Source organism: Anguilla rostrata, chromosome 10 (assembly GCF_018555375.3).
Source record: "Anguilla rostrata isolate EN2019 chromosome 10, ASM1855537v3, whole genome shotgun sequence".
Lineage (NCBI taxonomy): Eukaryota > Metazoa > Chordata > Actinopteri > Anguilliformes > Anguillidae > Anguilla > Anguilla rostrata.
Window position 1 is genome coordinate 9,140,437 of NC_057942.1, and position 25,196 is coordinate 9,165,632.

Here is a 25,196-nt window from a genome sequence, read left to right on the forward strand (position 1 = left end):
CTGTATCCTCTGCTCTGCGGAGGAGAATGCAGCCAGAGAACGGGCCTGCCAGCGAAGCCTCGTGGTGAATCTTGTCAGCTGAGCCGCTCCAGCAAAGAGGCATTTGTGATACCATGATGAATCATATGATTTAACTTTAACCTAGTTCCCATGAAAATGCTCTTGGATGAAGAAGAAGGGAGAAAGGAGGAAAAAGATGAATGTGGGGACATAGCATCCCTATTCAGGAGCAACGCGTTAGAAGTTAATCTCTGAACATACACGGAATATATATATATATTTTAAAATTTGGTTGATGGCAATATTTAGCCCATACCATCAATAACAAAATTGTCATTACACACAAGGACAGTATGTTACAGCTAGCCCCTTCAGTGATATCCGAAATCAATGGATAATTACCGTACTGCTAAACTCAGAGTGATGTCACACGTTAAATTGGAGATGGAGTCACAGTGATGTTAGGTTCTGCATTTTCACGATTTCCCTCAAAGGTAAACTTCTAGAACAGCCTGTTGGCTACATCTTCATAAAGTTGCACTTATTTTCAGTAAACAAGGGACGCTCTGTACCAGAAAGCATACTGATTATAGTTGTTTATAATGTCTTATAATTTGTTGCTCATTTACAAATGTATGTGAGGCAGAGGGCTAGGTTCTTCCCAATATCAGCCTTGGTCATTCATAATCATTACATCTTTTTTGTGCTGTTGGGCAAGTACAGCGTTAACCTTCAAATCACTCACTTATAATAAAACGTGAATAACCATATATAAGGGGAAGGCATAATATAGATTACATAAAGATTAACTGATAAAAAAGTGTAATACAAAAGGCTCTATAATAACGTTTCATCGGCTGTCACGCCCCAAATATGTTTCCAGTTTTCGCACAAATGCAGGTAGGGATCCTCAGTTTACCTAACGCGAAACTTGCAGGAGAGTTCAGTAGACTTCAGGAACTGATGACTACTGTTACATAACAAATGTATGTTTTTCTACGTTTTCTATAAACGAAACGGACACCAAGAAAGCACGTCAACCTTTTAGTTCCCACTTTTTAAACAAAAAGAGAGAGCAAGAGAGAGAGACTACTAGATCATATCCGGGGCTGGTTTATTCTAATCTCTATCGCTTTTACCCGGAAAAAACTCAGCCTGAGCGGTCACAGACACACAGACAACACAAATGCGTGCACAGCATGTGAGATACATTCAACAAGTCGTTTTTTGTTTTCCAGAAACATGGGACGCTAACTTGTTTTGTTGTTTGAATACGTTTGGAGTCGTTTAAGCTGCTACGTTTGGACAACGCCTTCCCCAGAGAATAGCCTACAGTTGTATTCGGGTAAGTTTGCAGTTGCCTGCTTGCTGTTGCTGAGGGCTGTTTTAGAAGGTGTGGCAGGTCAAAGTGCTGCTCAGTATCTAGGTGACATGAAGCCAGGGAAACTTCGCATCAGACTGAAACCTGTTCGTTAAGCGGCAAATGCTCCGAGTTCCAACCCATTCGCTCCATTTTAACGTTTTAATGGCATGGCGCAACTCGGCTGATTTTCCCGTGTGACATACAATTGTTTGAATGTCATCTTTTCAAAATAGGTTGAACTGCTTTTCCAACGAGTCGCTATAGCGTCAGATTAGGAGTTGCCGGTTTATTTCAGTTTGTTCCAGCGGGCATATCCTTTTGAAATGACAGAATGGCGTGATTTAATTAAGAGTATTTACAAATCTGCGGCATGGTAATATGGATGATGACAGTAAGATAAGTTATTAAGCACAGTTACGTGTTTTTTTAACGTTAGTCTTGGGGACTAATATATGAAATAGTTGCTCACAATGACACAATTGAGTTGATGCGGTAATTATGCTTTATGCAACAAGGCAGAGTAATTCCAGGATTGTGTGAAATCGAATCCGTTGGCAGGCACCGGTTTGTGTGGTTTCAACATTTAATTAGCCTACTGAATTTGAGATCTTTTGATAGCTTAATAACAAGTACTAGTGCATGCACCTGAACTGGTTCTCAGTGATAACGTTCTCTTTCCTGATTGGGGAATTGTATTCAAAATGATATAAGTTGTGCTACGGCGCATTGACAGATTTATGTTATGAACTTAATGTACTTCTAAAGCTACACAGTACGTATAGTTATGCTTAGAAACATACTTATTGTATGTATTTACTTATAAATAATATGTATTTATTTAAATAAATGTATTTATTATCTTTTCAGACATCATGTCTATATTGACAAGTGACTTTATATTGAATTTACATAATGCATATCTTGACAAGTGAAATGCCATACGAAATAAAGGTTTTTTTCCCTCCCCAAATTCTAAAAATATCGCAAAACTGCTTTTTCAAGCTGTATTTTTGGTTTATATTAATAAGAGGGCCACTGCAGTAATCTGCAACTTCATGGTCTTGTAAAGGCTGAAAACTATTTTTGGAGTTTGAGTAACCAGTTATGTTAACGTATAATTATGGGCTTGGGGACTGCAGTGCTTAATTCCTAAAACAGACGGTGTCTGATGCAAAGAAGTACAACGGTTTTCTTACCAAAGGTGTCCTTTGAAATATGGCAAATGCATACAGTGCCAAGATCATGGCAGATAGTGTGCGTGCCGTCAGGCTGTGGCATAAGCGACCGATCCTTACAGCCACAGATTCCCAATTACACATTTCGACTGTCATTATCTTGTTACATTTATTTCATAGCTGTTGAATGAACTATGAGAACTCAGATATTTCGGTTTTTTTTTTCAAATGGCCGCCGGGTCATGCATTGTTTTGTATAGCGTACATGTATGTTTAATGGCTGTTGAACACCTGGTCTGGTACTGCTAAAAGGAAAGAAGATTAAAATATAGTTAACGAAGTAGAATGCAAGCATTTCTGTTTCACTGGGCCTTTTTGGAAAACCATTTATTTAAATAAAACTTTAAAATTAGTTGATATAATCTATCTTGGCCAAGACTAGAGTGATCAAGTTACTATGAAGCTATGTGAACTGCATAAGAAGCTTGGTTTCTTTTCAAGATTCAGAGGCCACACTAAGGAGAAAAGACAAAGGTCTATTCACAACTTATGTTCTTGGAAGATTCCTGTAACCGTGTTAAAATACCATGCGAGCAACTCAAGGGACTGTAAGGACTAATATAATTGAAAATAAATGATCCAACGCATATTTTATTGTTAAATGACGGGTAATCACATGCTTACTCTTTTTATGATAGAAATATGTTTTACTGACTGGCAGACCGGAACCAATATTTAGGCAAAATGTTAACTCGTTTATGACATGCATATTTTAATGATGTCTGAACTGCTGGATTTGCATAAGAGTTGATATGTATCTGTCAGTCACTGGATTCCTAATCTGACTGAAATGCATGACATTCTAGCTGTACAATAGTCCAGTCATTATGCTCATTGATGTGCAGAGCAACCTTGACTAAGGCCACATCTCAAAGTAAAAAAAAAAAGATCCCAACAATGGCTAGCTATTTGGTTAACCCAGTTGGCCGTCGTGTTGTCAGCTTCCAGGAAGTAATATGCAGCATGTCCACAAAGAGCACTTTATTAGATAGGGGTGTTTACACAAGCCCGGTTCTGCGGCGCTGATAAGTTGAATGAGTGATGTGTTCCTGGTGGCGTGACGTCGGCCCCTGCGGACTGCCGAGATGCGCACTGTAAAGATGCGTGGCGCGGTGCGACTGCAGTCACGCGGGGACTCGGGGCCGGTCGGCTCGCGCAGCGGTCGCGACAGGCCGCCGAGACGTGCGAGCTCCCGCTTTGGCTCAGCGAAGGCTGTGGCCTGAAACTCTCCGTTGCACAAAAGACCGGCAGGCAGGAGTGAGGTCACAGCCCAGTTGTTGAGATTCTGTTGCAGTTCCGAGTCTTTCGTCGTCACTCCGAGATTTTTCCCAGCGGGCCTCGGTGACCTGGAGTGCTCCTGAGGCCCTTTGTGGAAGGGAGAGGATTTTGTAATTTTGCTGGGGTGACTTCTTGCCCGTCCCCTAAGTGCCAGTGACTCAACTTCTAAATGTGCCAGTCTCTTCAGTGTGAATGCTTAGCTGAACACGAAGTCAGAGGACCAGCATAAGAGGCTACAACACTTTGTCTGACTCCAGGGACTTGCATGGGTCCTTGACTGTGGAGCACTGTCGCATACCCATTTAACATTGTCATTGTTTGTTAAGTAACTATAGATTCCACTTGCGTCAGCGAGGGCTTTCTGTGGTACTTTTCCAGTTGTTGGTAATGTCAAAAAATGTGGACCGTAGAGGTCTGCATTCTGGGCAGTCTTTCGTGCCCCTCACAGTTAACCATTAAAGACTTGCTAATGTGACTGGATCCCGGGAAAGAGGCTATTTATAATTGTGTGTGTTTGTGTGTGCGTGCGTGTGTGCATGTGTGTGCGTGTGGATGTGTGCGTATGTGTTTGTGTTAGTGTGTGTGTGCACGCTTCTGTGCTTGCACGCGCGTGTGGGTGTGCGCCACTAACTCTGAACATATGAACCTCATGTACTGAACTACAGGGTCAGCTCGTGTCAGGCAAGGCTGCAAGCTCATTCTTTATCACTGTTACTGGAAGAGCTGAGAGCGGTTATTTTTTATGCATACTTTCGAGGCGGTAAGCTGTTCTTCATGTGCCACAGGGCCGTTTGCAACGGCTGAATGTTTTGCAGCTGCGTCGTCTTCTTGGGGCACAGGGCAGGTTTGCTTATCGAGGAACCGTGTCTTGGGCATTGAGTTGCATCTGGAATCCCCATCTGATGTTCTCCTTTTCTTTCTCGTAGCAGATGATGGATGTAGTTTCTTTGGTGATTTGCTGCACGCTCACTTGAGGGAGCTTGACGCCTCCAATGACAGTGCAGGTGGAGGAGCTCTCAGCACATCCTGTATTCTCATTACAAATCTGTCTTTCCGTTTATCTGAGGCCGTGTGTTTGGCCAAAAAAAAAAAAAAAACCATAAGCCACTATTCAATTACACTAGTATAAATACCATTAGGATAAATGTTGTGATTAGTATGCTAGTTTGTTGGTTGAGGCAATTGTTAAAGTGAAGCCCAGGTCTCTGTTTGCCCTTTGGCTTCAGTGGAGCCCCCATGTACAGTATGGTGTTTACATGTCTGAAGGGCTCTTGTCTGCTGCAGGAATTATCTTGGACAAGAATTCTCTGTTATGCAATACATTGTTGGTTTACTTACAAGGGCTAATCTCTCTGGGGCTGCGGGATTTTTCTGAGCTCGCCGTTGGTTGGGGGGTGGCTTCACATTGAAACGACACAGGCCAAGTGGAGCACCAGCACTTCCTTGTTAACTAGTGAGCCTGGAGCACACTGGCGTTCTGAGAAGTACTAAAGACCTTTCTCGAAGTTCTTCACAGGGTTAAGTAGAACAATTTAGTTTTAATTTTAGCCTGTGTTGCGTCATCTGCAGACACCTCAGTTGTCAAAAACAAGGTGTGAATTATTCAGCTCTAATTCCACAGGGATTGCGGGATGTCATCCATTCTATTTTTACAATTGCATTTGCATTTTACATTGTAGGCATTTCGCGGATGCCCTTATTCAGAGCGACTTGCCATTAGTGCACAAAGAAAAGGCCTAGATTATTAAATCGCCAACATTCCAAGTAGCAATTAATGAGAGTGTAGTGGTCGGGCCATAACACACCGGCTAGGTAATCCTTAGTCACAACAATTAAAATGTAGAATTATTGTATCTTCTGTTCCTTGCTTACATGTAAGACTTCCTCCTTTGTTGGATGGCCTGTTCAACAAGCTGAATCATTAGGTGTTGAATAAGCCCTCTATATGGATGAATTTGCTGTGCTTTTAAGCAGCGATAACATTGTTCCTTTTTTACGCAACCTGACAGAGCTCAATGAGGCCTTGTGTTCTGTCCCAGGCCACGCGATGGGGAGCGTGTAGCGAGTCATCAGCGCTGGCTGCCTCAGCCTCGCTGGTCTGACACTGTGAGGAGAGGCTCCCTGTACTCCTCACCAAACAGCTGCTGACCAAACAGGCTTCCGGTCTAATAATCAATGGCCGTTTGCGCAACCTGGGGCGAGAGGAACTCTCTCACCCGCCCCCCCCCCCTTATTCCGGATACACATTCTCATTCTCAGAGGAATCCCAGTGCGATGCGAGCTGAAGTGCTTGGTGCGGGGGGCGGACTGAATTTGGGTTAAAGTTAAAAGACGGGCCCCGTTTTTCGTTGTGTGAACGTGCTGTATTTGGCGTGGGCTGCTGGGGGGGGTGTGGGGGGGGGTGGTCGGTGGGAAGAGAGCACATGCCGCTCTCCGCTGCGTGGCGTGAGGTGTGGGGCTTCGCCCCGCCCTTGCCATGTGGCGAGCCTTCTAATCGTTTCCTGATTGACAGGTACCGGCGCTGTATCTCCCAAACCCCTCGCACGCGTCCAGATTGCGGCCAGGGCTATGGAGATCCCTGCTGTGGACGTGGCTGGGTTTGCGTTATGCATCTGGCCAGCTGAAATGTGCTCGTATGCAGATCTGGCCTCCGTGAGAAGTGGTCTCGAGACTCAGGGCTGTAATTTTCCTCCTGCCCGTCTCATGGAATCATTTGAGTATGCATTAGAGTTTTAGACGTTAGATAATGCCTTCTCGTCTACAGTTACTGGGCAGGCTGCTTCGTTTAACCTTGCCTTCTGTCTGTGCATGCGTGTGTGTGTGCGTGTGTGCGTGTGTGTGTGTGTGTGTGTGTGTGTGTCTGCATGTGGACAGGCTGCTAAGTTTAGCCTTGCCTTCTGTGTGCGTGTGTGTGTGTGTGTGTGTGCGCGTGTGTATGTGCATGTCTGTACGCATGTGATGCATTCGTAACACCACAAAATGTTTTGCGTTTCCTTCTCAAGGGTAATGTGAGAGAGCTCCAGGAATGCCTTATGTCGATCGTCAGAATCGTATCTGTGGCTTCTTGGACATCGAGGAAAATGAGAACAGTAACAAGTTCCAGAGGAGGTACTTCATCCTGGACACTCAGGGCAACTTCCTGCTGTGGTACATGGACAACCCACAGGTAAGCTGTACGCCCCTCTCTGTCCCTCTGCTGTGGGTTTTCTTCTGTTTGATGACCTGTGAGTAAATTATGTTGAATCGTAGATGAGTAACTTTGCGTGTGTTTCAGGCTGGTATATGAAGGTGAGGTAATAGTCTATTTATAATCACACCTTAGGCTACAGGAACGGATACTGTCGTCTGAGATGTATGCAAAAATGGCTGCGCTGCAGGGTTTCACTGCTGGCTAGAAGCTTTGTTGCAGTTGCTAGTGCTTTGTCTTCCTGTCGGGCATAAATCTTTTTAGTTACTGAATTTGCAAAAGGACACGTCAGGCACACAGACGATCCGAGTAGTAAGGTATCGCGCCGCAGAAGGCCCTCCGACTCTTGAAGAGGAAGTGAGATAAAAATAGACGGAATAAAAGTTCATAGCCCTGCCCTTTTTTCCTGCCTGTGGCGGCGCGCTGATTGTGGAGCTCGCGCATAACGACGCCGCGTCATTCGTGTAACGTGCCGCCGCGACACGGCTCAGACACGTCGCGCTGCGCTCCAACAACATGACCAAACGGCTTCCTTCCCCCTTGCATTGATTTCACAACCTGCCTGCTCTACATGCTCTACGACGTGTGTTCGGCCTAATGGAAATTAAAAAGGGGTGGATCCTACTACATCCACCGCAAAAAAATCCACTAATAACAAGATTTTTAAACTTCTGTACTAGCCAATATGCTATTTTAGTTTATGTTAGAATACTGGGGAAGAAGAAAATGTAAAAATATAATAATTATATATAATTAATGCTAATATAAAATAAGGAAACGGCAAGATAAAGAATATTTAATTGGATTAAAAACTGGAGTTATATGCCAGAAGTGAAAAACAATGAAACTTCATTGAAACCCAATAAAACACTCAAAAAGTCAAAACAGTAAGTCTGTAAAAAAAAAAAAAAAAGAATAATAGAAACACTTAAATAAAAATCAGAAAGAAAAGATGATCGGTGAAATGGAATCTTTAAAAAAGTAAGTTTTGCTGACATAATTGTGGTGTAGTTGCGGGAAACTTACGGCTGGGATTTTCATGCACTGTATGTTGGGCCTGCTTGCAGAATTTACCCAGTGGAACAGACGCGGTGGGGAGTCTGCAGCTGACGTACATCTCCAAAGTAAGGGTTCCTTCCCCCGTCCGTGTGCTCTGTAACACTAGTACAAAAGCCACACTGTAAGGCTGACTTCTCTGTGTTCATTAAGCATTTCCATTTCTGAAAGGTACAGTATCTGCAAATATCGCAGAATATCCAAAAAGGTGTTCAGTAAATGAAGGACACAGTGAATCGCCGCAATTTAACGCAGAAAAAAATGTTGTCTTTGGCTGTTGTGGTGCATCTGGCTGTGCTGAGCATTTGGACCCAGCTGATTGGTGCTGATCCAGAATCTCTGGGAACTTAGAAATGGGTGTTAAGTGTCTGAAAAAATGTCAAGTTAAAGAATTTCTCTGCTATCAGTCTCTTATTTCCTTTCTGTTTCTCCCCGTTGTGGTTGTCTCTATCAGGTCAACGAGGCCACAGTCAAACAGAAACCCAAGACTGAATTCTGCTTCGGTGGGTCTGAGCGGCGTTGTCTCTGGAGTGGGTTGCAGAGGGCACGGTTCAGATTGGTCTGGGTGTGCCTATATATGGCAGTGTCTGCTGTGTGTGTGTGTGTGTGTGTGTGTGTATGACTGGGTGAGCTGGTGCAGCAATAGCTGCTGCCGCAGTAACAGCATATCACCACTAGAGGCATTAGTGGGGAAAAAACTGTGTCACACCAGTCAGCCAGGGCCAGCAGTGTCCTTGCAGGCTTTGCATTCATTTCCTTTTCTAAATGATCCACTCACTGCAATAGATAACGCATTACAGTTACGAGACCCATCATTTGTATGTGTTCCCTGTTTGTATGCGCAAGAAGACAGATCTTTAATGTTATATAACACTTTACAACTCCTCTTGAATACTATTTTACTTCGCTTCACTGTCACTTTAACAAAAAATAGGATGAGGGCTAACTAAGTAAGAATGGCTACCAATCATAGAATCTTTGAGAGATTTAAAAAAATTGCCTTTCTTTGATGTTGCTCGTGATGATTCCTCATGTGTCACTGCCTGGCATCATGCCAAGCAGGCGAAAGCCATCAGCCGTCACCTTCTATGATTGTACCCCTCTGCCTGTTTGGATAAACGCGTGTAATAAAAGTGCTAACACAATGATTATTTTCCTAAACAGTTATCAACGCCTTGTCACGACGGTATTTTCTCCAAGCCAACGATCCTGTTGATCTGAAGGAGTGGGTGATTGCCTTGAATAATGCCACCAAAATCACAGTAAGTCTGACGTTCGCAAGAGGCACTGCATTTGCGAAGCGCCCTTGTTCTCGAGCATCGCAATCAATATTCAACAGATTTCCTCATAAATCACTTCTGTGTTTTTCTGAGCATGGCCGTGTTTTGTGCTAGCGAATGGCTTAAGGGCTTATCTGGGCAGGCTATGTACAGCGTGTAAATTGAATTGCAGCTGATGCCAGTGACCACGTGAATTTCATTGTTTTCATATTAAATAACAGTATTAATAGTTGTGGTAATAATAAAAGTTTATATGTGTACGCCACCATCAGGCTAAACACATCTTGAAAAGTAATGACTGCAATACCATGAAATTTGTTGTGCACATTCATGTTCCCAAGAGAAAGAAACCTATTGATTTTGGTGACCCTATGACCTTTCCTTTAGTGCCACCATCAGGCCAAACATGTCTCGAAAATTAGTGACTGATTTCTCAGCTCAGATTTCTCTCAAAGCCATTTGGCTTCAACATACTCATACTGAGGTTACTTCAATGGGGACAATCGACATTGCCAGACAATCGGTCTTACCTCCTGAGCTGTCGGAGGGTTGCCGGTTCAAACCCCGCCCTGGGCATGTCGAAGTGTCCTTGAGCAAGACACCTAACCCCTAACCCCTAACTGCTCTGGCGAATGAGAGGCATCAATTGTAAAGCGCTTTGGATAAAAGCGCTATATAAATGCAGTCCATTTACCATTACCATTTACAATCAAGACTCTTTTTGTGACCACGTGTTCTACTAGTGATGGGTCATTCGAGAACGAATGGCTCTTTTTGAATGGCTTACTTTGGCGAACCAATTGTTTTCTGTGAACAATGCATTTAGTTTATTGCCTCCTTTTAACATTGCAACCAGGCAGGCAGTGATGTTGGGACAGCTGCATTAATGTTACACACAAACACAACTTAGCAAGTTCAGCGGTTGAGCAGCCTAAACAAAGTCGACCTATGGAAACATTTCACAATCCGTTAATAAACATCTCTCACCTTAATCATTTGCACACATTCTATAAAAAAACAATACAAAATAAGATAATCAAGTAATGCTAGCTCCAGTGGTGAGTTCGTAACAAATCATTTTATCCAAAACTTGTGCGCATCAAAACAAAAATGTTGCTTCCTAGTGATGGTGCGTTCACTACCACTAGTTCTTGATTAACACTCTTTGGTGAACGTAAGGAACATATTTGTTTCTGTCAACGACCCATTTAGTTTATTGGCTCATAAACAAAACATTTCATTATAACCAGATTGCCGAGACGTTTGCCGTGCGCATTCATGCAAGGGGAGATTGTTGTGCCTTGGTGGGGGTCTGTGCTCTACTGAGTGCATTTTTTATAATTGCAATATACACTACATGGCCGAAAGTATGTGGACACCTGACATCCAACATCTCATCCAAAATTATGAGCGTTAATATGGAGTGGGTCCACCCTTTGCTGCTATAAGAACCTTCACTCTTCTGGGAAGGCTTTATACTGGATGATGGAGCATTGCTGCAGGGATTTGCTTCCATTCAGCCAGAAGAGCATTAGTGAGGTTGGGCACTGAGCAGGTGATTAGGCCTGGCTTGCAGTTGGCTTTCCAATTAATTCCAAATGTTTTGGATGGGGTTGGGGTCATGGCTCTGTACAGGCCAGACAAGTTCTTCCTCACTGTTCTTGACAAAACCATTTCTGTATGGACCTTGCTGTGTGCCTGGGGACATTGTCTTGCTGTGGCATGAAGATTTGCCCTCACTGGAACTGAGGGGCATAGCCAAAATCATGAAAAACAGCCACAGATCTAGGGATGTCTAGATACTTTTAGTCATATAGTATAGTTTTACTCATTTCCTGACTGGGAATAAGTTTAAAATTAAATGATGCATAATGTTATCAGTGTAACCCTGGTAATGTAATTAGTCTTTTACTTTGCCCTTGTGGACAGGGCTATATGGGTCAGACAAGGCCACTAAAGGCACGCATAACTGAGTAAAGGTTCAGTTAAGGAGAAGACTTGAATTTGCCTGTTGCAAGACACTTCTTGGAACATGCACTGAAAACTTTAAAATGCACTGGCGTAGAAAATTGTTTAAATGGGCAGAAATAAACTGAAAAGGGAAATGTATTGGCAGTTTACTTGGGGGTTGAATGAGGATTTTGAAATTTTGTTTTCAATATTTTTGGATGATTTATATGCGAGAACTTAACCAAGAGAGTTTACTTCAATGGTGTTATTTGTCAATTACACTCTCGTATAATTGAGAGTTATGATGTACTTTGGGTTGAACTTGTCACCACAGACCTCTTTTAAAACTTTCTGTGTTGCCAAAATGTTTAATATTTACATATTTTCTATTACATATTTTCTATTTCTAATGTACTGTGGCTGTGGAAATATAATTCTTTCTGGCCTCTGTCTCCCTTGTGTTGTGAAAATAAAGATGAAATAAAAACACAATAAAAAAGACACACACACACAACCGGATAAATCTATTAGTTGCTGTAGTCTTTCCAAAGGGCTATTTCTGTGCACAGTCTGAACAGGACAAGCTTCGGTTCAAGTGTGGTCAAGGTCATTTGTAATGACCGAACTGGGAGTTGTGGTGTCATTAATGGCTTTGTGGCTCAGTTGTGAATTCATAGCTGGAAGTTACAGAGACCGTCCTAGGCTCCTGGAATGTCACCAGCGGTAGCTCATTGCCAAAAGTGTCCAGTGCTTTATTCACTCATACAGGTGTGTCTAGGTCAGTGCTTATTGCCTAATTGTAGGTATTAACTTTGGTAAAATGAATTATAGGTAAAATGGCCTCAACAAGTACGTTCAAAAACTCAGGCTCAGGTTGGTGGTCTAGTTGATATTGCCTATTTCAGTGTGTATGTGGGTAGTTCACCTTTAAATCTGGGTATATTTGAAAGTCTGTGCTGTTCATCGCCTTCTATCCTTCTCCTTTTACTCTTCTGTCTGTTTTACTTTTGAGGCAGTTTGCTGCTTTGTAGAGAGATAAATTTGATTGATGAGGTTTTGTTGATGAAAACTGGTTCACTCTAGCCTCACTCTAGCCTGAAACCTGTTGGCTTGTACTGGACTGTATTCTCCAGTTGCATTTAAATCGCCCGAAACTGAAGCAACCAAAATTAAATTAAATGTGTGATGTTGTTACAGAAACTGTTTACCCAAAATTGGTTTGTGATTTTCTGGGTGAAACGCATCACGCGCACCAACTGAGGATGTGCAGCTCGCAGCAGTTGACAGGAGAGGCATAAATGCAATGTGTCAATATTTATTTCTTCTCGTAGTGTCACAAGACATATCCGTGTGTGGATCAGCCCTGTGTGTGTGGCAAGAGGGCTCGCTGGCCCTGGGCATTGAGCAATCCAGCAGCGCGTTTGATAGATTGCTTACTCATGTCGTAAGGGATATAAATGGTTTCGGGTGCGCTCTCCGTGTCCCCTGTGCCTCGGATGCCTTGGCAGAAGCCGCGTGTCCTGGGGTATGAGCTGATAGCGCGGCGTCTGATAAAGCGCGCGGTGGTTCCTCCTCTTGGAGCGGAAACCGGCTGCGGCTGCTCATGACTGCCTGCCACCACGCGCTGAGAGTGTGGCACACAGGAAGTGACATCACAGGGAGCCTGGCCGGACTGCACGAGAAATGCAGTGCTAGCGCATAAGAGGAAATCTGTGTAGGGGGTCAGCGTGGGGCATTGGAAATGTGGGGGGCACAGTGTTGTTGGGTACAGTTAGTGGACAGATTCCCACATTTGAAATACAAAAATACAGGGGCTCTGATCCTTTTTGAGTTCAATATATGTCCTTAATATATAAACTAAGCTTCATTATGTTCTAAAAAATAAACAAATTATAGTAATTTGGCAGAATAGCAAGGCGCTGTCAACTCCAAAAAAATGGATTACCTTATTTTTAAATGTACTGTGGCTGTGGAAATATAATTCTTTCAATGGCTGTGATCTAATCTTTTCCAGTCATTCCAGCTTTCGTTTTTTCTTAACATTTCTGCTTGTTGCATTTATATGGGGTTCAATTTGACATACTTACTAACGTTTTTTTAAATTTTATTGGCAATATGCAAACAGAACCAACATTGGGAACCTTCTATATCTGCCTCACAGTATTGAATTAGCAAGTATAACTGCCATAAATATGAAATATATAATATAGTATAATTTGGACATTTAGTCGCCGATGTCCTTATTTCCTTATTTAAATCAAAATGTCACCATGTGCTATCAGATTCTTATGTATGGTGTCTCCTTCTTGAGGAACTGTACAGTTTCATACAGTTTATTTCAAGTGCAGTATTTCATGCATACATATGAGCTATTATTCATGAAAGTTCCCCAAAATGTATTTAGGCTGGCATGAGCTGTTATTTCAAGGCTTATTTTCAATGCCTGCCAGACGCCATAATCATATTGCATTCGTTTTACCCTCAAACAACCCACTCATTGAACACTGAAGTACGATTTTGCTCACGAGAAAAGTCACAAGCCTGTGTCTTATCCTTATCCAAACTTCTATGTGCCAACCCTGGTGTCAACAAGAGAGGCCTGTAACTGTCAGGGGTTGTCAGAGCACTGAAAACTGAGAGACCTTTTGGGTGTTGGAGGAATTCTTGGGGGAAAAGTGTTGGTCCTTTGCAGAAACACAAAATGCAAGTTGAAATGAATGAGCAGAGTGTGTCAAAAAGGGGTTATTTCAAGGGTCAGGCATGCCTTCCATTTTTGATGCCTTCACCAGTAAACTTAATTTTAAGCTTATATCTGCAAAGTCCAGCCCTCTCTGTCAAACATGTTTTATAAAGCATGCCTTGCTTTTTCAGGTTTGGCTATATTTAAATGACAGTGACCTGGCAGAGATGAGACCTATTGCATTTTTCTGTTTCCACACAGTAGTGCTGTACTGCACCTTGTGATTTGAGGAAGCTGGTGGTTTACAGAATAGTAAATTACTGTTTAACTACGTTCGCCTGTTTAACAACATCGGGCTGCATGTTAACACACTGACCCACTTCCCCTTTCTTCTAAATAGAATACTTGTCTGCCTGGAATATTCCTAAAACAGCATCAAAAATTGAAAGTTTTTAAACTTATCTGTTCAGAATCTTTATTTTTTTGTCCCATTGTGTCAAAATGCTTGGCTCACAAATGCCCACTCTGTCTGCTTCCATTTCTGTCTAGTAAACTATGAGACCATTGTCAGATCGGGTAATGATGTGCCTCTCACTTCAGGGCATGTTGATGTCCTGCTTTTTTTTGGTTGAACGCCATGCTAGGCTCATGAGATCCTGGTGTACGCTGCAGGCTACTACTGGTTAGTGGTTACTTCAGTGCTGTGAGAGGCCACAGAGGTGTCTGTCCCACAGAAAACCACAGTGATGTCAGTGCTGCACTTGCAATTTGCATCCTGCAGCCTGCAGTGTTCTGACAGCGCCCCCCCCCCCCCCCACCCCCCCTCCACCTGTCGTTGGCCCCTCACTGGGTGCTGTAATGGCGGTGACCTCAGTGAGTCAGCGAAGGCAGGGTGGGTTGGGCCTGCACTGTGGAAAGGGGGGGGGGGGAGGAAGCCACATACACAACTCTTGCAAGTTCCACCCGTGACCATCTCTGCAAGTTCAGCCCTTGACAGCGTAAATGATTTATCGCCACTGTGGTTCGGGCCCACCTGCGTATCTGTCTCGGCAGTCGGTTGTCAATCTCATTCCTTGATGGAACATCGCTTGTGTTTCCTCTAGTGCTGTACTTGTACTTTCCCTAACCCTGGGTGACGCTACCACCAGTTGTGCTTCGTCCTGGGGGGCTGCCGGCCACGGTTGGCATTGGCACGGCTGGGATTCAGTCCCAGACCATGGGGCCCATCCATGTGACCAGAACAGTGCCTTAACAGGATGAGCCACCCCGCAGCTCCATTGATATCACATACTTAACAGCGCATGGTCGTATTCATATGCTTGTGTTGTACTCAGTGTTACATAGGAGTGTTCCACACTTTAACTTGCAGATGGTTTAGATTGTAGGTGGTGTAGATTGTAGATAGTGAAGACTAGATGCTTTGGTCTTATTAAACCTGTATTTCTTCAAGCAGACAGCCTGAGTGAGTTATTTTCCCGCCTGTGCTGAGACAGGAAGTGCTACTGTGTGTGCTGTCTTGTACTTCCCCTTATTTTTAAGGTTCCTGGAGGCCACGCTTAAATGTAGATATTCACCTCTCCTGAATATCTTCATGAACATCTTATTCTTCTGATGCCACTTTGGGTTCAATTAACACAGAAAATGTGCTTTGCATTTATTCTGGGATGTACCCAGCTTATAAGCAATTTACTGCCATGTGTTTGAAGTGGTACAGTACAAAAATGTGACCAAAAACTTGAAGTGGCAATTTGTAGGTTCACTGATCAGAACTTATTTTGGCTTGCTGTGCTTTGCAGGTTCCAAAAGTAAGCAACATCCAACAGAACTCAGAAATCACCAAGGTGACATCGGAACCCCAGGGGAAGAAGCAGCAGGCCTACAAGACTGAGATTATTGGGGGAGTGGTAGTGCACACCCCTATTCACCAGGTACAGTGGGCTAGTCCATGTGTGTGTTACATCAGCTAGCTCCAATCCCTCAGTTGCAAGAACATAAGATGAAATAAAAATGTTTCATTATGAAAACAGGCCCACTCAGCCCATCATCATTTGGTCCTATGTGTAATAGTAAAGCCATCCTTATTTCTCCATAATAGGTGGTTTAAATGTTTGGTTAGGATTTTTAAAAACACAGGTTTGTTTTTTGCAGTTGTATGTCGATGAGAATTACCTTTAGCCTGAAACTGTGGTGTGATATTCTGTACCTTTTGAACCTGCCAAGAGATGTTTTCATAGTTCTCGTTTGGGTATAACAAAAAATTTACAGAAGACATGTTGAGGCATTAATTTACTTAAGAAAGAGAGAAAGAAAGAAACGAAGAGAGAGCGAGAGAGAGAGAAAGAGTGTGAATAAGATAGATGGGTAAATTGGGTGGGTCTGCGCCATGCTGATCGAGCTGTGGTCTGAAGATTAAAATCTGGCTTTGGTTTAGAATGTCAATCAGGCTACAGCACCGCAGTCCCAGCACACCTGACTGTGAGCAGAGCTGAGCTGAGGTGTCAGCACACTGCATTTTCTCAGCCCTAGTATCACTTCCTGGCTAACTCATCCGTGTTCTTTGCATGGCTGTGGTCCGCTCACACGCTGCAGCTTACAGTACATCCTGTGAAAGGGTCTCATTCGACTGCTTTAAGTCATTCTGCGCTAAGCTGTACCTGCTTGCTTGTATCAGTCTTGTTTAGCCATAAGTTTCAGGGCGTAGTCCTGCACACCACGATTTTTCAGCTTAGTGCAAGCAGGACAAATGTGTTTGTGTTTTTTAATCCTGAAAATTACTGGGTGTGTGGTTAAGTTTGTTTCATTTTTGAATGCATTGTACAAGATGTTCAATGGATAACTTCCTCAGTATGAACCCTGCTAATATAAAAGCAGGGAAGCTCCTGTACCTGATCTCACCTTTTGTCTGAACTGCTGAGTCCCTGATGAGCTTCATATGAACATCAGGTCAGGCTTGAAAGAGGCTGAGGAAGGGTTCTGGAAAATTCTATAAATGAAAAATTAGAATCCAAACCTCAAATGAGTGCAATGAATTACAGCAACCATGCAGTCTGAACATCAGGGATTCTGTAATCTGTGGTGGCTGGAGTTCAGCCCACTGAATGCTTTGAAGTACTCAGTGGTGTATGTGTGTGTGAGTGTGTGTGTTGGCACGTGCTTCATTGTGTCTCGTGTGTTGTGTGTGTGTGAGTGTGTGTGTGTATGTGTGTACAGTGCCGTGAAAAATTATTTTCCCCTGTTTCTCTTGTGCCTGTCTGTGTGCGTGTGACGATGTGGGCGTCTCTCTGCAGAATGACGGGGAGGAGATGGAGGTGGCCGAGCTTGGACCCCACGCCGGTGGCCGGAGGCTGCCCAGCACGTCGGCGGGCGTCAGGCCAGGCGTGACGCGGTGCGGCTTCTGCGTCAAACAGGGAAATGTGGTGAGTGTGCGGAGCTCGTCTCCCGCCCGCTCACCAAACCCACAGGAAGTGAAGGGAAGATCAATCCCAAACACCTCGCAGGTCCAAAACCCTCAGCAGAATTGTTTATATTCCTTCATAAGAAGGGAAATATATGAATGTGAATATTACTTTGATTAACTACTATCTTTGAACCATTTCTTACAAACAACATAGTATGTGAGGAGGGTCACAGTACCTACTATAACCGCAGGCAGGAAATGCTTTGTCATCGTGAAGTAACCACTACTAGAGTCCAACAGTCACTTCATTAACGCCATTCATTCATTGCAAGCAGATGGTTAAAAATGGTGCTCAATTTGACTTTCAGAGGAAAAACTGGAAGAGGAGGTTCTTCACTCTCGATGACAATTCCGTCAGTTACTACAAATGTGAAACGGTGAGATATTACTGTTAGCATGGTCATTTTTTCAACCCCCTCGTACTGTAAGCCACGTAAGGCTCCCCCTGTTTCTGGTGACAGCGATGAAGGAAAGCTTCACACTGCAGACCAGTGTAGGTGTGCTATGCTACCGGCACAGTGCGCAGCCATCTTGAGTTGGCTTGTAAAACATGTTTACTAAAACCCGCCTCTGGCCTGCTGCTTTGTGTTGCATTTCCTGCATCTGTTTGTTGAAGCGGTGGTGGATGAGGGGCTGCTTTGGTCAAATCCTCCGCATTCAAATTGTGGTTTTTGCCTTTTTGGCATCTGTTGCAGCAACTTTTGCCACAGGGCTTGAGCAACAACGACAATTTGTAGTTGCCATGGAGAACCTCCGGTTGTATGGACTCCTGAGACACGTGGCTTGCTAGTTTGTTCGCGTCTGCATGTGAAAGTCTGCAGAGCACGGAAGGTGCATTTGTACAGTTTAACCTTGACATTGTCCATAGCCACGCCTGCTTCTCACGCACATTTACCCGACCGTGCTGTCTGCCCACCCACTCTCTGCAGCATCCCCATCAAAGCAGATCTGAAGGTCTTGTGGGCCTTCTAGCAACCTGTGAGCCCGTTGGTGACAGCAGTGGGGTGTAGCATCATGGCTGTATGCATTTGCTGACACTACCCCACCCACTCGTAAAACATTAAAAGAGCATGTTTGTATTCATGCTTTCAGACTGTGGTTATCTTTGCTGTGTATGTGGAATTTGAAATATGATATAGTAAAATGGGAAAGGGAATATTATGGATATTGTGCTTGAACTGAACTGAGCATAGCCTAATAAGGCAGTTTAATTGCTGGAGTAAGAAACATTAATTATTATAACAGGTGAAACAGCATGTGTGTAATGTCTTTCTCAGGACAAGGAGCCTCTTAGGGCTATCTTGCTAAAAGACATACTGAAGGTCCACGAATGCCTGGTCAAATCAGGGTAAGAGCTCATTTCCATATTTGTTACTTTTATTATTTTTTATCCACCTTTACCTTTAAAAAAAGTGACTTTCTAACAATTTAACCTGCAGTCTCCCCTGATATCAAGTTCCATTTTCCATTGGATGAATCCAGCAAGTTATTTAACACTGAGTCTCTGGGGTCCTTTCAGGGACTTACTAATGAGGGACAACCTGTTTGAGATCATCACCAGCTCCCGAGTCTTCTACATACAGGTAAGCCATTATATTTATCATTGCTGGTCCTGATGCCATTTGTTCAACAGTTGAGATTCCTTGTTGCAGGAGGAAGCTCACCAGGATAGCTTACCCCTTAATGTGTCTTTTTTGTTGCCTTCCTTTAGTCAGTCTCCGCCAATTGCTGGAAATTGTGACTCAGATTTGCAAAGGCTGTCTTTAAAAAGGATGGCAACGCCGCAAGCAATCTTCTTATTAAACTGAGGGCAATTGGTATGAATGCATTCTACATGTTGATGAGCATCTGATGAGCAGTTTGAGCTTAACATGAAAAACTCCCAAGAATGAATCAGCTTTATTGGATGTCACAGAATCCACAATCATTTTACTGGATTGGGCTTGTTTTTTCTATTCTATTTGATTGAGTCTGATTTTACATTCTGCTGAAAGAGAAAGAAACCCCTGGCATAAGGATTACGTTCATTAAATGCGTAACTTGAAAGCTTTTGGAGCCGTACGTATATATTTTTCATAAATTGTGTTTTCTGCGTGATGACAGGCTGTCCTCCTCCATGCCCCCTACTCTCCTGCACTGGAATTCTTTAGTAATACGCCTGTTATGTGCAGTATTGTACCAATGACACTTGTATTGATGATCAAGATGTAAAAAAACAGAAATAAAAAGAAGTAGCCTCAGAATTGCAATGAAAGAACAGTAATGACTAGTACCTGCACTCAGGTCAGGTGCACTTGTTGCATTTCACAGAAAGGTGTGAGGAATTGTGGGGAAATTTTCATAAAAGCCAGACTGCCTGTAGTGACCATGAGTGATGTACCGAAGGTGTCAGCAAATGGAGGCGTTTCAAGTACAACAAAAAAAGTAGCTAGATTCAATCAACATTTGTCCTTAACTTTGACTTAAAAATCAATCTGAGTTGCTGCTTCTCTTCACATAAACAGTCTATCAGGTTAATTTAGGTGATTTCTGAACTTGCAAAACGGAAAACATGGCCGACGTGTTTTTTGAATCGGGGAGGCGCTGTCTGTTAAGACGTTGTGAATAAATGAAGAGGGACCCTGGGGGACACGCTCTGTTCCTCTTGAGCGGTCATGCCGCTCCTCCATTGGGGCATGCTCTCTACCCCGCACCTGTGTTTACACTTGGGACCATTGAGAATCGAGATGGCAACGGTCTTCAGGCCCTGTTTACATCCAGAACGCTTTCCTCCATCTGTGTTTACAGCACGAGGCGCTTATTTTCTTCAGTGCGCTTCGTCGCCCACGTGTGCAGTTGATTACCTTTTTTTTTTTATTTTCAGAAAACGGACGTTTGTTTTTCTCTCCGAATTGGAAAAATAACATGAAAACACAACATCCTGAGCGTACCCTTGGGTACTGGGCGGTTGATTGAGAAGGTTTCTTGGCTGACAGTTTGTAGGCCTGTGGTGATGGCCTGTGATAACAGAGACGGTGCACAGTAGAACTGGGAGCCAGGCTAGGTCTGCAATGTATGCTTATCAATCTAAGCATTAAGGCACACCACAGGGGGTGGAGTGTTCTTGAATTTAAAGAATGAAGAGGTTCTTCGGTATATATGCCCATCTTTTATTTGTTGTTTGTATATAACATCTATTTTTTTTTGTTGAGTTTTTCAGGATATAATTTTTAATTGAGTACTTGATTTAATTGTGTTCAGGATGCCCTGAATTTTCATCAGTGCCTTTTCAAAATGTTTTTGTGAATTTCCGTTCATGCACTCTTTTTAAAAAAATTATCCACAGGCAAGGCAATACTTTATCAACATTTTCACATTTTTTTTGGTTTGAGGTTTCAGGGGCTTTTGGGACTAATGTTAAAAAGATAGATTATTTATTAGAAATTAGTAATAAATTAACATGCGTGCAGGTCTCACACAGCCTTCTCTATCCAATATCGCCATCTAGATGTCAAAGGTGTATTGCAGTGTGCAGTGTAGGTGACTTTTTTTGTATAAAAGCAGCCATCCAGCTGAAATAAACATGTGAATGGTCATTCGTGATTTTTCAGGCCAAAAAAAGTTATTCAAATGATTTGTGTCCATCGCCTCAACTAATTCCTTTCACATTTACTGTGTGTCCTCGAGGAAGACTTGTTGGGTTCATTTGATATGTTTACAAATGGCAGGAGTCATTAACTGACTTGCTTGTGGGGCCTTGTTCAGGAAGGGGGTTGGAATTTAGACTCTCTGTTTGGTGCTTGGTCTGAAAGCAGTGCTGTTGTGTTGCAGACAGACACTCCAGGGGATATGCAGGGCTGGATCAAGGCCATCTCCGGGAAAGTTCAGGATCTACGGGGGCCTATAAAGGTAAAGTACTAAGTCCTGGGAAAAACAGTTGCATATTTGGCTTTTTACAGGTGTGAAAGCAGCCTTGTGATGTCACCAGTCTCAATTAAATGTCAACTAATCCATAAAGAGCAACAATGAAACAATCGCTCAGACAACTTCCCCCCAATGTCCTCAAATGGTGGGGAAAACCTAAAATTTGTTGCCTTTACCTCTTTTAAAACAAATTAGATGTACTTTCTAAAGTACAGAAGCTAAATTCAGTTAAGTCAATGTGCTGCCTAAGAGAAATCTGGTGGAAACTACTTATGCCATTTGTAATCAATTTAGTTTGGAAAATGGCAAGCATTGTTGGGCTAAATGGTCTGTTCTCGTCATTATGTTATGCTATGCTAATCACTACCTGCTTCAGTGTTAATAACCTGTCCTTTGTGCATCACAGCATGCAGATATAAAGCGTCTGTCACTCTGTGCTTCCCTCCCTCAGGACGGGTTTGCGCGTGCCTCGTCTCTGTATCGCTATGGCAACAAGCAGCCAGCCTCGGAGGCTCGAGGTCGGCCGACGAGCGGCGAGCCGAGGAAGAGCCTCCTGGCCAAGTCCTGCTCCGTGGCCCCGTCGTGGCAGCCCTGGACCCCGGTGCCCAGCGCAGGGGCGGGGTTTCGGGAGATGGAGCAGGGGGAGGGTCAGTTCAGCTCCTTACCCACCCTGACCGGGGGAGCGGAGGAGGCGGAGGACGAGACGGCCGGTCGGCGCCGTCACAGGTCCCAGCCGCAGCCGCCCAGCGACAAGGTCTTCCCGTTCAACGTCGACGACGACGGCATCCGCACCACTGATGTGTAGATGGGATGGGGGGGCCGGCCCTGGGCTTGAGCTGAGAACCCCAGCATTCCTTCTGCAGAATTCCCTCTGCACTGCTGTCACTCTCTGTTGTCAGTTTCCTGTTGTTCCATTCCCACTAAAAGTGACCACACCGTAAGCAGAGGCTTACTGGTTAAGCTCTGCAGGGTCCAGTTATAGAGCATATTCACTCCCTTGTGGTGAGTTGTAGTACTGCACATCTGTTAGACGAAGTGACAGTGCCTTCTGACTAGATAGATAGATAGCTTTGTGAGGAAAGTGTCAAGTTATAGTCATAGTTCACTCTATGGGGTTTGTCGGTATTAATTCAATTTTAGTGTAAGTGATTGATTAGCTTTGATTGGCCAGGACAGTTTTTGTGCAATTAAGGATATTTACAGCACATACAGGAGTTTCTGAGGACCAGCTGGTTTTAACAATGGCAGGTACAATGGGAGCATTCGGCAATAATGAACTCCAAAAAGCAGCTTGTACAGCCATGTTTCATTTCTAGAAGTTGTACCTTTGAATAGATTAATATTATAACACGTATTCACGATTAAAAATGTAAATATCAAATTTTAAAATCACGCTGGTACTTGTTTCCTTCTCGGTGGCACAAGTTCTTCGCTCCCAAGGATCTGGATATGTTGATATAGGAAGCTGCACCACAATTTCCTTGACTGTAGTGATCTCAGGTTGCATGTGCCATAAGAAAGAGTTCCAACCAAAAATTGAGAATTATCAGGTAGTGTACACACATACAATCTCTGGAGGCATAACTTTGCTGTACAAAGTGTTTCTGAGTTACGTGAAATGTATTTTCTCATCAGAAACTTAAACTGTAGGTGAATATATAAAATATCATACAATGCACACTCAAACTTCCTGAGCCTATCAAATCAATACACTATAACTGAATTAATATTTTGAAAACCCCAGAAAGTGAGGTCTTGCTTTAAAATTGAAATATTTCAGGTGTACCACTGTACATTTTAACAAAAGTGGTTGTAATGGTACGTAAATGAAGGATGGATGTAGGAGAAAGTATTTGCTGTGCTAGGCCGACTCAGAAAAAATCCCCACATTATTTACCCAGCAGCATCCGCAGTCTATGAAAGAGCATTCTTTATTTTACTCAAATCTTCTGAGAAGAGATATTTTATCTTATACTTTAGTGTAGCTAGTTTTTAAGGTACTGTTTCTGCCAAACCTTTTTGTAGATAATCCTGCTTTTGACACTTGAAAATGTTTGTGGATAGGCATGTTGGACTTTGGGATGGTAAACACAATTTAGAACGGTTTTCTTTATACATACGATGTCATCGCTACACCATGATTGTGAATTTCCAATTTGCCATTATATTGAGACCTGAACTTGAAGGAGAATGCATATGTTCAAATCCCCCCCCCAATGTAAACACTGTAACAAACAAACATTTCTGAAGTTAAATAGGCAAACCAGAGCAAAACAGCAGGTTTTAGCCTTCCTTGTGTTTAGTGTTTTTTTTTATTACTTTGGCCTGCATGAGTTCTACTGTCCAGATATGCTAAACAATAATGTTAATTACATTTCAGTTAGTTATTTGATGTACACTGCCTGTAACAAGCCATATTGATTATGCACATTTTTGTTTCAGGAAACTGACACATTTTTGCTTTTCTTTGTTTGACACAGAAAACTTGCCATTTTTCACTCATTTTCTTTACAGGGGTTTATTTTCATCAACAATATAATGTAACATGTAATTATCATTCAGAAGCAGTTACAGTTTGAAAATGACTTTTATTGTAGCTGAATTCCGTGTATTGCAAAGCAGTTTTTGCATCTTTCTGGCATTACCACAGGGATAACCGAGTCCAGAATGATATTCTCGATATCTGCACATTGTGTACCTCTTTGGTTGGCTGCATTTTCTCACAAAGCATTATAAATCTTATCAGGTGTGTGCAAATATAATTCAAGCAATTTTATTATTCACTGCCCATAAAAATGTATTTGTGAGATAGCAAGCGCAGGACCAAAGATCATCTTCCCTAATATAGCTACAGGAAATTTGGAAGTAATGCTTTCATTTGGCATCATTCTTCCATATACCATCCATTGAAAACATTTTGGTTTTAAGTAACATGATTTGTCATGAAAATGATCTTCTAACTGAATTGAGTTCAATGTACAGGCTTGTTTGAGTTTTGTGTTTGGTGGTTAGAACATGGAAAAGCCGCCTTATTTACCTACACATCTAATCATAATATGTCTTGGAAGCTCAAGAGGTAATGTTGAACAGTTGCATTTTTGAAAGATAATATAATACATTTATACAATTGGGAAAATTCATTTCAAATTGAAAAAAGAACATTTTTTACAATTCATAATAATTTACCTTAATTAACCAGATGAAGTAAAGCAAATAAGTGATATCAATTTAAACTGGTTAATATGTAATTTAGAGGACATATCACACACAAACTGAATGTATGAATAGTCTTCCTTCCATTGAGTAAATTTTCCCTTTTCACGTTAGGCTTCACCTAGCTGAGGTAAAAATGTGTGTGTTTTCTAAGCACAATTTAAATCTTTTTATATTTGAATATCTTCTTATTTAGAATGTTCTGATACAGAGACATCAGTCAATATTGTTTTTCTGAGCAGTCAAACTTGCAAGCTTTTAAATGCTGAAAGATTATTACAATTATTCAAAAAGAAATGCAATGTTAGAGTGAACTCAAACAAGGATACAAACTGATTATTTTACTTTGTGGTACCTCTTGAATGTATCTGGTGATAACCTTGAATTATGATGCCAATTTTGTGCAAAGCCATAATTAACAACTATATTTGCATGGCATTATGCCCTATACTGAAAATAATATTCAAACTTTCTGCAATGTGAAATAATAAAGATGTGTTTGTTCTTATGGTGCCTGGTCTTTTGGTTCATTTAAGTATGACAAGCTATGTACAGGGGTAAAGAGTAAAAAACATTGAAAACAGTAGGCCTACT

General features: G+C 42.5%; 2 protein-coding genes across 2 annotated transcripts in view; both read left to right on the forward strand.

The window, feature by feature from the left end:
* tacc1 (transforming, acidic coiled-coil containing protein 1) overlaps positions 1–25,196 on the forward strand; it is a 390,586-nt gene that overhangs the window by 45,935 nt on the left and 319,455 nt on the right. The window lies entirely within an intron of this gene.
* plekha2 (pleckstrin homology domain containing A2) lies at positions 966–25,110 on the forward strand. The gene is made up of 12 exons (XM_064353912.1): positions 966–1,345; positions 6,879–7,042; positions 8,131–8,187; positions 8,574–8,622; positions 9,284–9,381; positions 15,826–15,957; positions 17,317–17,445; positions 17,795–17,863; positions 18,764–18,834; positions 19,006–19,069; positions 21,297–21,374; positions 21,841–25,110. Exons 2-12 carry the CDS (start codon positions 6,902–6,904, stop codon positions 22,192–22,194), a joined length of 1,242 nt encoding a protein of 413 aa, XP_064209982.1. The 5' UTR covers positions 966–1,345; positions 6,879–6,901; the 3' UTR covers positions 22,195–25,110.

Excerpts from the sequence above, each read along its gene's own strand:
- plekha2 (XM_064353912.1), top strand. The coding sequence starts at position 6,902 with ATGCCTTATGTCGATCGTCAGAATCGTATCTGTGGCTTCTTGGACATC. Across the intron at positions 7,043-8,130 it reads GGTACATGGACAACCCACAG|AATTTACCCAGTGGAACAGA; the intron begins GTAAGCTGTACG and ends GCCTGCTTGCAG. Across the intron at positions 15,958-17,316 it reads TGCACACCCCTATTCACCAG|AATGACGGGGAGGAGATGGA; the intron begins GTACAGTGGGCT and ends GTCTCTCTGCAG.